We start from the raw sequence: 13842 nt of genomic DNA, 5'->3' as shown, positions 1-13842 counted from the left end.
AATAATGTCTCATTTTTCAAAATCCCAAGAGTCAAAAGTTGTGTGAAGTAAGGGGCTTTGAGCAATTGATTAGGGTTTCCTGTTAAAGAAAACATTTCCTTTGTCAGATGAGGAAATCACATTTGCCTCCTCACTCAGGTGGTAATTTCTTCTAATGGTTTTGTGTTGTGCTTGCAACACTTTCTCATTTATGCTAACTCACTTTCCCTCCTAGAAGGGAATGTCTTATCTTTCCTCCCTTCTCCCCAACAAGTAGCCAAACTGAGGCATGGAGAAAGGAGCTTGGTTGATCAACCAGTGACAGAGTGAACTGGAACCAAGCTCCCAACTTGATGTTGTGGTTGTTGGTTTTGTTTTTCCAAAAGTTTTGGGGTTCATTGGTGGGAACTCCCTCCACCAGGTCAGATAGCACCTGTTCTGTAACTTCTAGGTTTAGCTGCTCTGAAGTCTGAGGGGTTTAAGACTCAAACCCAGGTCCATCTGGACTTTGTTGTTGACCTGTTATGACACACTACCCCACTTAACCCCCCAACCCTGCAACCATATACCAAATAATATATCTCTCAATGATGTATCTGATAAAGGTCAATCAGCAGCCCTTTCCATTTTGAAGAACTCAGATTTTTAGCAATTTCCTCTTTACCTAAAGGCTAACTATGTTTTTTTGTACTTTCTCCAGCCTTAGTTTCCAATTCTGCCCTCCAGGGTCAAGCTACACAAGGACAATGATTCCTTAGGACAGCCCTTCAGATTCCTGGGACCAATTCCTCCCTGAGGAGTTTCTTCTCAGAATAAATAGCCCCCAGATCCTTTACTGGGGCCTCCCAGAGTCAATCCATCATGGGGGGCTCCATTTTGTCAATGTCCCTTCTAAGATGTGGTCCTCAACCACTGCAGTGATGGATTGCAAATACAGTAACCAGTGGTTTTCTACTAGATTTTGCACCATCTCTGATTTCCTCTCACCACCACCTCCCTTCTCTACAGTCTCAATCAGAATTTGCCTTCTCTCTTGGGATAATAACTCATAAGAGCTGACTATTTCCACCATATGTGGCCAGGAAAAGGCAGTGAGACATCAGGGAGAAATAACAGTTCAATTCAGAGGAGAAATGGTGATGAGGAAAGATATATTTTCCTTTAATGCCTCAGTTCAATCTCTGGCATCCATCAAGCTTGAGTTATTTTGGCTGCTTCCCTGATGCCAAAGGTAGGAAGGAAATTATTGCATGGTCTGAGCTGTGGCCCAGGAGGGAGATCTCTCCCAAGAAAGCGCTGGAAGTTCTCTGTTCTTTGTCAGTTGATATAAAGAGGGGTTTCTCCTTCTTCCAGGTGAATCCTCAGGATGTTTGCCAAGGCCACCCGAAATTTTCTCAGAGACACTGACCCAGGAGGGGACTTGATCCCAGTGGCCAGCCTCAATGACTCGGACAACTTAAAGCTTCTGAGTCTTGTAGTGAAGAAAAAGAAATTTTGGTTTTGGCAAAAACCCAAGTACCAGTTTGTATCGACCACCATCAATGACATCCTGACCAAAGATCAATTTGTGAACCCAGGTAAGACCCCTGCTGGACACCCCTTGCTGCTCTTTGGATCCATGACCTCAGATGCAGGAATGGGGGCTTTTCTAGAGGAGAGGTTGAGATCCAGAGGAAAGGGAAGGGTTTCATCCTGCTGCTGGGTGACTCTGGGGCCAGTCAACCTCCTCCCATCCAGGAAGCATTTAGAAAGGACAACAAAACAACAATGACTCAAGAATGGACCTATTCTGTGCTGGGTCATAAAGAAGATGCAAAGAGCCAGAAGAGGCTGGGTCTCTTCTCAGTGAGGGAGATATATGGGTTTCACCTCTTAATGAAGAGTTGGGAATAGTATAATATTGGGAAATAGATATGTGGGTATACATGCAAACACATGTGCATACAACACATCCATCCACATCAATGTACACAGAACATACATGTGCATGCATGTGGTATTATGTAGTGCATGTCTATCCATATAGCTATACACATAGTTTTTCCCCTTTTATTGCTTTATCTAGGGCATGGATTCTTAAACCTTTGTTATAGATCTCCCCTCTGGCAGTGTCTGGTGAAGCCAATGCCTTTCTCAGAATCATGTTTTTTTAATGTATAACATGGAGGATCACAATAGAAATTGTTTCTATTGAAATACAATCATACAAATTTATTTTAAATTCATGGCCCTCAGGTTAAGAAACCCTGAATTTGGAACTGTCCCCATTTAGCTCTGACTGGAAACCACCATGGTCCCTACTGTGGAAGGAAGAATGAACTTTTGGAGGCCATCCAAGCACCTGCTTGCTCCCTAACCTTTTGGGCAAGGGAACAGAAGGGTGATGGGAGGAAGGCAGGATGGTACCATGTCATCACGGAACTCAATCTGCAACTTGAGAAAATGGAGGTTCAAATATGACTCTGCCACTTCCTGGGTTCACTTGGCCCAGAACGGTTTAGACATTGGACTCTGGATGCTTCTCTTTTGATTCATTCTGCATATTCCTTAGAGCCAAGGATGTGTTGGGCACTCTACAGAACATAAACAGGACCCTGTCCTTTGGCCACTGTATGGCTCCCACACAGTAGATTGGTAGTGACCCAACTGTCCCCCATGAAGATATGGCCATCAAGCTTAAAGGCATGCGGCCACATCTATTCCCTACTTATGTCTGAAATACTTGGTGTATGCTGGGAGGGGGGTACAATTGGAGGCTCCCTCCTCTTGTCCACTGAGAAAGTTTACTAAGGTAAAGCAAGGTGGAAGAGGAGAGAAGAGATGGGTCTTGGGAGCTCCAAGTGAGTAGGGATGGGTTTGGAATAGGAGCCCCTGGCTTTGTATATTCAATCACAATGCCACACCCCTCTGGAACTCAGTTTCCCCAAAACATAAAAAAGAGGATGTTGAGTTAGATGATTCTAGATGTATACAGGAATGTCTCCGATATTGTATGTTTGGTTCTAGATCATGCAATTAAGGGAGTCACAAGAAGGTTTTTGATTTTCTAGTGCATATAAAAGTTCAGTTTATGCTGTGCTACAGACAATTAAGAATATCATAGCATGTCTAAAAATGTGCATTCTTTAATTCAATATACTTAGTTGCTAAAAAAAATGCCAACCATCATCAGGGCTGTAGTGAGTCGGAATCTTTTTGCTGCTGGAGGGTCTTATTGCTGACCACTGACTGAACAAGGTGGTATTTGCTGAAAGTTGGGTTAACTTAAAATAAGACACCAATGAAGTTTGCCCTGCAGATTGACTCTTCCCCTTGAACTTAGAAACCATTGTAAGGTTATTCATTAGTCTAATTTCAATATTATTGAGGATCAGGGAATAGTCAGGCCTGAGGAGAGGGCAAGAGATGGGAGAATGACCAGTTGGAAGGGCAGTCTGGACATAAGATAATATTTATCAGTTAAGTCTACCATCTTATTTAGGTGCTGTTTGGGGGGCCTATAATAACAAAAAAAATATGAAGTATTGCAAGAATTACCAAAATGTCAGACACATGGTGCAAGCACAAACTGATAGGCAAATGGCAGCAAGATTTGCTGAATGCAAGGTTGCCACAAACCTCCATTCATAAAAAAAATAATAATGCAATCTGCAAAGGACAATAAAGGGAGCCCTACCCTATGGTTCTAGAGAGAACTCTTCCAGGGTCTCTGGGGCTTTCCTCAGGGCATTCTAATGCTGGCTCTTTCTGGGGATGAAACTTGGCCTCAGGGGTATTCCTGCATACACTTAGAGCTCAAGCTCTGCCCACAAGTCATCTAGCTCAACATCCCCTTTACATATTGGGGAAACTGAGTTCCAGAGAGGTGAAGCTGCTTGCCCAGGGCCACACAAGTGACTAGTGAAGGAAAATTAGGGAAGATATGGCAAATGATGGAGAGGAACAGAAATATTCCTAAAATTCAGGGAGGAGATTTCATCCTAATATAATAGGCCACCAAGAGCCAACAGAGTCTGGGGAAGGGATTAGTCTTTTTCTGCTAGGTCTCAGAACAAGGAACTGGAAGAAGTGGCTGGAAATTGGGGAAAAGCTAGTTTGGGTGTTGGGTTGGGAACATTTCCCACTGAGCTTTCCACAGTGGGATGTTGACTACATGTGCAGGGAGGGGGTATCCTCCCCCTCATTCCCCCCATCCCACCCCACTGGAAGCTTTAAGAGGCTGGATGAGCATTTGTCAGTGAGTTAGAGAGAATCCTTGTTCTGGTGTGGTTTGGGTTGGGTCTCTGAGGCAGGTCCCTCCTAGTTCTGAGAGCTGTGGAGTGAGAGGAGGCTATCCCCACTTCCCATTTCTATAAAAGAGGCAGAGACCTTCCCAGAAAACAAAGGCCCAAGGTCTCCCCCAAGGATGGGATGATGAGCAGCAGGAAGGAAGCTCAGGGTCAGAATGGCCCAGTCTTGGTTCTGTGTCTTCCCAGGCTCAGCCCACTAACCCCCCCCCCCAACATTCATAATATCTTAGTGTGGGGGTGGCTAAGTGGCACAGCGGATAGAGCCCTGGAGTCAGGGGTACCTGAGTTCAAATCCAGTCTCAGACACTTAATAATTCCCTAGCTGTGTGGTCTTGGGCAAGCCACTTAACCCCACTGCCTGGCAAAAAACCTAAAACAAACAATCATAATATCCTAGTGTGTGGCAATGCAAGGAGGCCCTCAAGACCATTTTAGGCTAATGCCCTCAAATGACAGCTTGGGAAACTGAGGTCCAACTGGAATTCTAATCCCTTTGACTTCCAATCTGGTGCTCTGTCCAAGCTCCCCTAGTATCCAAGGACTAGAGTTGGAAGGGGCCTCAGTGGCCCACTCTACAGAAGAGGAAACTGAGGTCTAGGGAAGTGAAGTTCAGCATATGTACCAGGCATCAGAAAAGACAGTGTCTGTTCCCAAGGAGATAACTGTCTGATGGGGGAGACCTGGAGAGGCTTCCTATGGGCTTCCTGATTCTGAACCCAGCTCTCTTTTCACTGAACCATCCTACCCCTCCCTAATTTCTTATGCTGCAATAATAGTCACTGGATCAAAAAGTTAGATTTGGGAAGGACCTCAGGGGCCATCTGTTCTCAGAGAGGGGATATAAGTGGTCAAGTTAGAATTTGAACCCAGGTCCTTTGGGTCTGTGGATAGTTGAGTGTTTCAGTGGAGACAGCCTAGAGACCTAAGATCAGTTCTGACCTCACACACTTACTAGCTGTGTGATCTTAGACAATTCACTTTACCCTGTTTGCCTCAGTTTCCTCATCTGTAAAATGTGCTGGAGAAGAAAATGACAAATCACTGCAGTATCTCTGCCAAGAAGATCCTAGATGGGATCACGAGGTCAGAAACTACAGCCACTATCTATCTCAGTCCTTACCACCTCCACTCCTCCCGGAGTGACTTTGACCCTCTGAGTATTTGCAGCTGATAACAACCCTAATCTGATCAAGACTGATAATCCTGAGATAACCCTGGTCACAGATGAGAGAAATGACAGAGCCAAGGGAGGAGCGAGTTGGGAGAGGAGGCTGGGGAGGGTTCCCCAGAGCATAGACCTGGGTGCCTCTGGGATGACACCGGCCCAGGGACCTGGCTGGTCTCCAAACTGCAGCTCGGGCAGCAGGGGTGAAGCCTTGGCAGGACTTTATCAGAAGATGAGTGGAGATAAGGGGTTCCTTGCCTGGGCAGAGGTCAGCTGATAGAAATCTGTAAAGGCATCCATGGGAACTGAGCTATTTGGAGGCTGTGTCACCCAGGGAGGGTCAGGGCTGGACAGGACTGATGGAAATCCTACTGACTCGGGGCTCTCCCTGTAGCCATTCTTGTTCTTCTCTAATTGATTCCATACCCCAATCTCCCTAGTAATTGCTCTAAACTCTTTGGCCCCCATGGCCACCCCAGCACTCACCCTCCCAAGGAGAACCTAGCCTCACCTGTGACTGAGAAACTTGGAACCTTTTGCTGAGAGCTCCCTGTTCTGATGCCTTCCCCCATCTCCCAAGCACAAGTGACCCCTTTTCTTGTCTGGGGTCATCCTTGATTCCATCTCCTTCTGTCCTCTCATGAGATTGTCCTCACCACCCTCCTATCTTCATTTTCTCCCCATGCTCCTTTCCTCCCTTATTCTATCCATCTATCAGCTATGGTAAACTCCTTGAGGAGACCATCTACACTCGGCGCCTCTTCTCCCTCTCCCTCTCTTAACTCAGGAGTCTGACTTCCAGCCTCATCATTCTATCAATACTGTTCTCTCCAAAGTTAACAATTGTTGTCCTCTTTGCTAGATCATTAATAAGGTCATGCTGCTAGCTATGGGTGTCCCTCAAAGCTGTGTCCTGGACCTTCTTCCCTTATCCTGTATGGAATCTACCTTGGGGATCCCATGGATTCTATGATTGTTTCTTTTTTCTTTTTTTTCTTTTTTGCAAGGCAATGGGGTTAAGTGGCTTGCCCAAGGCCACACAGCTAGGTCATTATTAAGTGTCCTTAATAATTTAAGGACTCCTGACTCCGGGGCCGGTGCTCTATCCACTGTGCCACCTAGCTGCCCCCATGATTGTTTCTGAGCTGATGATTCCCAGATCTCCGTATCCACCCTAATCTCCCTCTTTACCTCCAGACTTAGGTTACCTTTTATACATCTCTAGTAAGTTCTCTAGGCATCTCAAATTCAACACATCCAACTTAAAGTCGTTATTTTTTCCCCAGGCCTCTTCTTTCCTCCATAATGTCCAGGCTCCCAGGTGGCAGCCTCAGCTTGGTCTTTTGCACTCACCACATCCAATCTTTTGGCTAAGGCTTTCTGTCTTCATGACATCTTTCCACTCACCCAGTTGCCACCCTTATTCAGACCCTTATCATCTCTTGTCTATATTATCGAACCAGCCCCCAAAGGGGTCTTTCTCAAATTCAAGTCTGGTCATGTCAGTCTCCTATCCAATGAGCTCTGCTGACTTCCTTTTATCTCCAGGGTCCTAGATGAAATCTTCTCTTAGACATTTAAACCCCAAACCTTCTTCTGTGCAATCTTTGTGTATTGTTTTAATTCTCATATGTTGGGCCACTGGTGGAATCCTTGAAGACTCCCTTCACATCCCACCAGTCTTGCTTGGGTCTCTCCCTTCCCTCCTCCCATTGGTCCCCTCTCTCTCATGTAACCTTCCATTTTTAGGGATATATCTTGTGGCTGCAGACTTCTTTGCATGTTGTCTCCCCTACTCAAGTGTGAGCTCCTTGAGAGCAGGAACTGATTTTGCTTTTCTTTGAGCCCCAAGCACTTGGCCCTGAATTGAGGTGGGGGTTGTGTGACCAGAGAGAGATTAGATAAATGAGGTATTTGGGGGGCAGAGGCAAGAAAACTTGGTCACTGATTGGACCAATGAGGAGAGGAAAGATGAGGGATCAAGGATGATGCCAACTGACAGAGAAAATCCAAAGACAATTTGGTGGAAAAGTACAAATCCAGTTATGGACATGTCTGTGGAGCAACCACTTTGAAGGGCTCAGTAGGCAGCTGGCTATGTGGTTTTAGTTTTGTCTCTGTCCTCACTGTGTACACCAGATACCAGCTCAGCATTTACACATAGGAGGTCCTTCATCCAAACTTGCTCATTGATTGGTAGAAGAGAGTCAGGAAAGGCCCATCTCCTCAAAGTGTAAGATGAGACCAAAGATCAGACTGATGACCCAGCAGCCAGGGTTCCAGGGGTAGCAGACAATGACCCTCCCTTTCTCCCTTACAATCTTCTACCTAGACCCTCCCAGTCCCCCCGCCCCACCATTGAAAATCACCACCCGGATTGTTGGGCCTGTGCCCACTTGATATTAGGGTTGACTAAGGGAGCAGTGCTGAGGCTAGTTCTTGTCAGCACCAAGCATGTAATTGTAGACGAATCCCATCTTTTTCAGGGGCTCTTCCTGCCATTGGAAGGAGAGAACAAGTTTTAAAAAAAAATGTATTAAATACTTGCTACATGTAAAGACATCTGCCTGAAGCTCCACTCACCCTTTGTTTCTTTCTAGTTGTGGTTGAGTCGGACTTTGTGACTTACGAGGGGAAGTTTGAAGATGTCGTGAAGGGCACTGTGGAGACCGCCTTGGGGAAGTTCACCCTGAACATCGGAGGATCGGGCTTGGTGGAGAGTCAGTCTTCCTTTGGGACTCTGCGGAAACAGGAGGTGGACCTGCAGCAGCTCATCAGGGAGACTGTGGAGAGGTGGGTAAGGAGCAGCCTCTGGGGTTCGAATGGACATCTCCCAATCTTGTGCCTGAACATCTGCAGTTGGGAGCTGGGTTCAAATTCTCATCCTATATGTGCTCCTTGGGTGACCTTGGAGAAGCTGTTTTACTCTGTTGGGCCTTCTGCCCATTGAGCAGGCTGGGTTGATTGGATGGGATCTGTAATCTGTGATTGCCTAAAGGAGATAATCTGGGAATCTCCTGAATAATAAGAGTTCATTTTTTTTTTTTTTGTTTTCCTATGGGGTTGGGTCCTCAAAGGCCATTTAGGTCCCTCCACTGTTTCTCCACTGTTATCTGAGTTCATGGTGGCCATTCATTCAGCCTTTGCCAAATTGGGGCTCTACCTCTTGAGCTACTCTCTTCCTCCCTGGGCTGTCCCTTGTAGTTAGGAGGTGCTTCTTCGCCCAAGCCTCTCTGTAGCTTCCTCCCCTGCTCTGAGTCTGCCCCTCTTCCCTCTGGCACGCCTGAAGTAGCAGCTCTCCCTTCTTGAATCTTCTCTTAAGGGTCCCAAGTTCCTCTTACTGATCCTCTAGGCAAGGCCTGAAGGCCTTTTCACCTGGGATGCCTTCTACCATTTATGCTATGGATCTCAAAGCAATATTCTAGACTTGGGTTAAGGATCTTCTCTCTAGCCTTGGGTCAGACACACACCAGGCTAGATAAGGGAGCTTGTATTCTATTGGAAGGCAGCAACATAAATGCAGACAAGTCAAGAAAAATATTCACCATGTCATTTGGGAAGGTGGGAAGGGAAGAACATTTGTGGTAAGAGTGGAGTCCCCTTCCTGAAGGAGGTAGCACTTGGGGTGAACTTGGAAGGGAGGCAGGAATTCTAGGAGGCAGTGATCGGAAGGAATGGAGTCTAGGCAAGACTTGGAGCAGGAGATGGGAGTTTGCATAGTTTTCAAGCTGGCCAGTTTGGTTATGTGTGATGATTAGCCTGCAAAGGTCAGTGGCTGCATCCAGTTGGGGACGAGGGGGGGTAGTTTATTCTTCAAATAAATCCAAGCCCCTTGGGCAGATCAGATGTGTGGTCAAACTTTTGCTTCTGGTACTCTGGGAAACATGGATGTATCTCCCAGTCCCAAAGTCCTGGGCAGAAAATGATTGAATTGGGGTTCTTGGCTTCCATAATCATTCTCTAATTGGCTAGTGAGCTGAACCTCTTGTAGACATTGGAATTTGAACAGGAACATCTGCATCTTCATGTGGACTTGGGAAAAGGAACAAGTGAGGACTTTAAAAAAATGGAAACAAATTTGAACAGCTCTTGGTTCATCAGTCTCATGCTTTAAAATAGTGGAGAAAGAAGGCTTCCTTAGGTGGTAACAACATAGCTGTAAAAATCGGTAAAATAAGCTTAAATGGTTTTTAAGGTTCCTTCTTGCATCCGGCAAATCACCCAACCCCTTTGGGCCTTCGTTTCCCCATCTGTGAAGTTAGGGGATTGGTCTCGATGGTGCCTGAGATCCTGTCCAACAGAGAACCACATGTTTATGTGATGGAGAAGGGTGAGGTGACTTAGGGAAGATGGGATCTCGGAAGTCTTATCTCCATAATAATATATTATCTCAATTAAGAATGAGTTTCAGGGATGGGAAAATGAAGACAAATGCTTTATAATCCTGATTCTTTGTATGTTTGTTAAGCCGAGGCCAATGGTTGGTGAGGGGATGGCCTCCCATCTGCAGGGTGGAGTTCAAACAGTGGGGGCCTTACCTCATTTCATGATGGGCAATAAATGCCTTTCTTCTCCTACCGCCCAGCTGCCCTGTCACTGGGCTCCCAGAGTATCCATGGGCTTTGGAGATCTGTTTCATTCACCTGTGACCTTGAGGTGGGTAATTAGTAATGTTTAAGCACAGTCTGTTCCCAAGGGTTATTTTCCCAGGCCTTTTTATTTCAGGTAATTTAGATAAAGTCATTATTCGGGAGCATGCAGTTTTTGTCCTCAAAACTTGCAATGTTGACGGTATCATGAGCTAAATATATCTTGGAACCAATCGCCCTTACCCTCAGGTTCTTTATCTGTGAAATGGGAGGACTGGCACCCAGAGCCTTTGGGAGAAAAGGGCTTTGTTGACTTTGAGATGCTCCAGAGGTAGGGTGGAGTGGTGGCTAGAGTGAGGGTCTTAGGGAGTCCTGCCTCTGGCAGTCATTCACTGTGTGATGATGAATGGGTCACTAGGGTTTTTCATCTGTAAAATGGGAATAATGATCCTCTCTAGGTCACGAAGTTGTTGTAAGGAAAAGGCTTCAAGCGGCCTAGAACTATTTTTGTTTTGTTCCATTCCTCATAAGTGACTTTTCCAGAAAGCCGAGGGTTATTTCTTTCATGTGACATCCATTGGCCAAAGAAAGCATCCACTGAGGATACAGAGAATGCAGTGATTCCTACTGTGAATTGGCTTATATTCTAGTGGAGAAGACAAGGTTGATTGGGGGGATAAGGGAGAGCTCGGTCTAGAATTCCGTAATTGGGTTGTGTCTTAAGGGAGGAGAGAGTCTCTGAGGTGGAGCTAAGGAGGAGTATAGCCCAGCCACAGGCAACCTGCCCATGCAAAGACCTGGAGGTGGGAGATGGGCATATCATGTCTGGGGACATGCTGCTTTGGTTGGATTACAGACTCGGTTTCACCGTTTTTGGTCATCTTTCCTCTCATCTGCTTCTGTCTTGTTAAACAGGAGATACTGAGCATAAACCTCACCCTCAGTTTACATATAAGGTGTCTAGTGCCTGGAGAGGTGAGATTACTTGCTCAAGGACCCACCTTTCCCATGAGTTCACTCGCTAGCATGTCAGTCCCATTTCTGCTCCTTCCTCCACTTCTTGAACCTCGTCTCCCTGTGAAGTGCCAAATAGCAGATGTCTAAGAGGAATGAAAGGATGGAGCTTAGGGTCCCGTTGTTTCTGAACGTGATCGGTGGGATGGTGGGGAGGTCAGAGACTGCGGGGGTCATCTAGCCGACAAGGGAACCGAGGCCCAGAGGAGAGACGTGACTTGTCCAAGGTCACACGGCTGATTATTGGCAGAGCCGACTATTTCTGGGCATCTGAAGCAGGAGCTGGAAAGTAAAGAGACTGGGTCTTCCAGATAATTTATGCGGGTGGCTGTGCCAGATGCTCCTATTTTATCTGTGCTGGCCATTGAATGGACATTATCTCAAGGGTTGGACTCTTCAGAAGGAGACCCCTTAAGGGTCTCTCAGAAGCCCCCCTCCCTCCCAGCCCTATTCATCTTTTCTTTTTAAGATATCTGTCTAGGGTCTACTCTATGCATTTAGGGTTCAAGTATTTATAATTATTATCTCATTTGATCCTTAAAACCACCTTGGTAGATAAATACTGGTTTTTACCCCCATTTTACAGAGGAGGAAGTGGAGACAAACAGGGTTAAGGGACTTTTGCAGGGTCACACAGCTAGTAAGTGTTTGAGTAAGATTTGAACTCAGGCTGGTCCTACTGTCTCCAGGCTCGGTACTCCTAGCTGCCTCTCCAGTTCCAAAAAAGTTAATATTAGACAATTTAGTGAAATTGAACGGCTCAGTGGATAGAGCCCTGGACCTAGATTCAAGAAGACTTGAATTAAATTTGGATTCACAGCCGTGTGACCCTGAGGCAAGTTGTCTTATGTTTGCCTCAGTTTCCCAATCTGCAAAATGAGCTGGAGAAGAAAGTGGCAAAAACCATTCCAATATCTCTGCTTAGAAAACCCCAAACGGGGTCATGGAGGGTCGGACGTGACTGAATAACTGAACGACAACAGTGGTCTGACCCTCAGTGTTTCCCCCCACCCAGAGCTGGCTCCGTGATTGTGAGCAAACTTCTTTCCCCTCCTGGATCCTCCATTCTCTTATCTGGAAATTGGAGATGGTGATGGTCTGCCTCCCAGAACAACTTTGTAAATGGGAGAGTCAAAGAAGTAGGAGCTTCTGTCCCGACCTGCTCCCCTGCCTTGGAGAGGTCACCGGCCTCCGTTAGCCTGTGGCCACATGGCCATCGAGCATCCTGGGCCCTCGTGCATTGTGTTTATGGCCCAGGTGCCCGTGTCAGCTTTCTCCTCTTTATTGCCTTCCTAGGTGCTGTTTCACCTAAACTAGGGGCAGTTAATAGCAAGGTTGGACGTCTGTCGTTGCCAGGCTATTTTCTCTTTCCTTTTTTGTGCCGCTCCGGCAGGCCAGGCTGTGGGCCAGACGAAGTCATCCTTGCCTGAGGGGGAGGTTGTGACTAATGTGGCTGACAAGGAGAAATGAGCCTTCGAGGGGGCTTTGAGAAATGTTCCTGACCTCAAGCCCCCACTTCCTCCCTTGAAGTTTCCCCTGCTTGTTCCTCATTTGGCTGCTGCGTCAAGCCGTGCCAGCTCATCTTCCTCCACGGGCCTGGGTTGCCATGGGTTCAGACCTAAGTTTCCTCTGAACCACAGGATTCTTGGGTTTGGCAGTGTATCCTAGTGATAATAGCTAGAGTTGTTCCTATTTTGTTTTGGTTATTATTCAGTCATTTGGGCCGTATCCGACTTTGATGATTTCTTAGCAAAGTCACTAGAATGGTTTTTCCAGCTTATTTTACAGGTGAGGAAGCTGAGGCAAACAGGTGAGGTGACTTGTCTAGGGTCACACAGCCAGTGAGTGTCGGAGGCTGGATTTATACCCAGGAGAGGAGTCATTGGGCCCAGAACTCTGTCCACACTCAATAAAGTTTGCCAAGGGCTTGCCATCTGTTGTCTCAGTTAGGCTGAAATTAAACCAGGTGCAACACCGGTTTGAGGGCCTCACATCAGTGCTCAGATGTGGCTGTTGAGGTTTGTAGATGGGGAAACCGAGGCCCATGGCTGATTGGTCCTGGAGATGGAATCCCGACCCTATGGGCCTCCTGGAACAGAGGCTGCGGTGGAGATGGTGTGGTGAGGGGGCAGGATTGAGAGATGCTCCTACTGAAGTGCCCGGCTCCTGAGAGGGTGGTGCAGGGTCTGCAGGCATCCGCAGGTGGAGAGACAGGAAACCTGCTCTCTGGTCCTGGTCCTGCCTCTTATGGGTTGTGTGACTTTGGATGAGTCGTTTCCCTTTTTGGGCCCTCAGGTAAAGTGAGTGAATAAGGTAGAGTTCAGCTCAGGGTTTCCAGCCTTCTCCAGCATCCTCGCGATATCCTTCACGAACAAGATGACACAGAATTCAGTGTTTTATTATTTTCAAATATTTGGTGTTTGGTGATTACTAGAGAGTAACCAAGCCAATCCCAGTCTGATCATTCGGAATGGCTGTGGCCATGGTCAGCCTCTTACCCTCCCTGGTTGGGCTGCCCACTTAGGCACCCCACCCGGCCCCCCAACCACCTGTGGCCAATCCTTCCCCCTCCCCAGGCCCGCTCCTTCCAGCTGCTGGAGAACCTGCATTTGACTTTGCCCCCTCGCTCATCCCTGGAGGACGTTGTCCTGTCCGTCCATGGAAGACAAACCCCTTGAGGGCAAGGGTGTCTCATTTTTGTCTTTGTAGTGCATACCTAATAACTTGTTGATTGGTCATTACTGGATCCTTTCAAAAAACATTTATTTATTTAAGGCAGCGGAGTTAAGTGGCTTTCCCAAGGCCA

The 13842-nt window shown here is 46.8% G+C and overlaps 1 protein-coding gene across 2 annotated transcripts in view; it reads left to right on the top strand.

Moving 5' to 3' along the window:
* Positions 1–13842, top strand: part of GSDME (gasdermin E) — a 46657-nt gene that overhangs the window by 5730 nt on the left and 27085 nt on the right. For both annotated transcript variants that reach the window (XM_074195496.1, XM_074195495.1), the window contains exons 2-3: positions 1333–1556; positions 8034–8226. In XM_074195496.1, the coding sequence (XP_074051597.1) occupies positions 1346–1556; positions 8034–8226 (404 nt within the window). In that variant the 5' untranslated portion in view covers positions 1333–1345. The remainder of the gene's footprint in view (positions 1–1332; positions 1557–8033; positions 8227–13842) is intronic.

Source organism: Macrotis lagotis, chromosome 7 (genome assembly GCF_037893015.1).
Source record: "Macrotis lagotis isolate mMagLag1 chromosome 7, bilby.v1.9.chrom.fasta, whole genome shotgun sequence".
NCBI lineage: Eukaryota > Metazoa > Chordata > Mammalia > Peramelemorphia > Peramelidae > Macrotis > Macrotis lagotis.
This window is presented reverse-complemented; position numbering and strand designations above follow the sequence as displayed.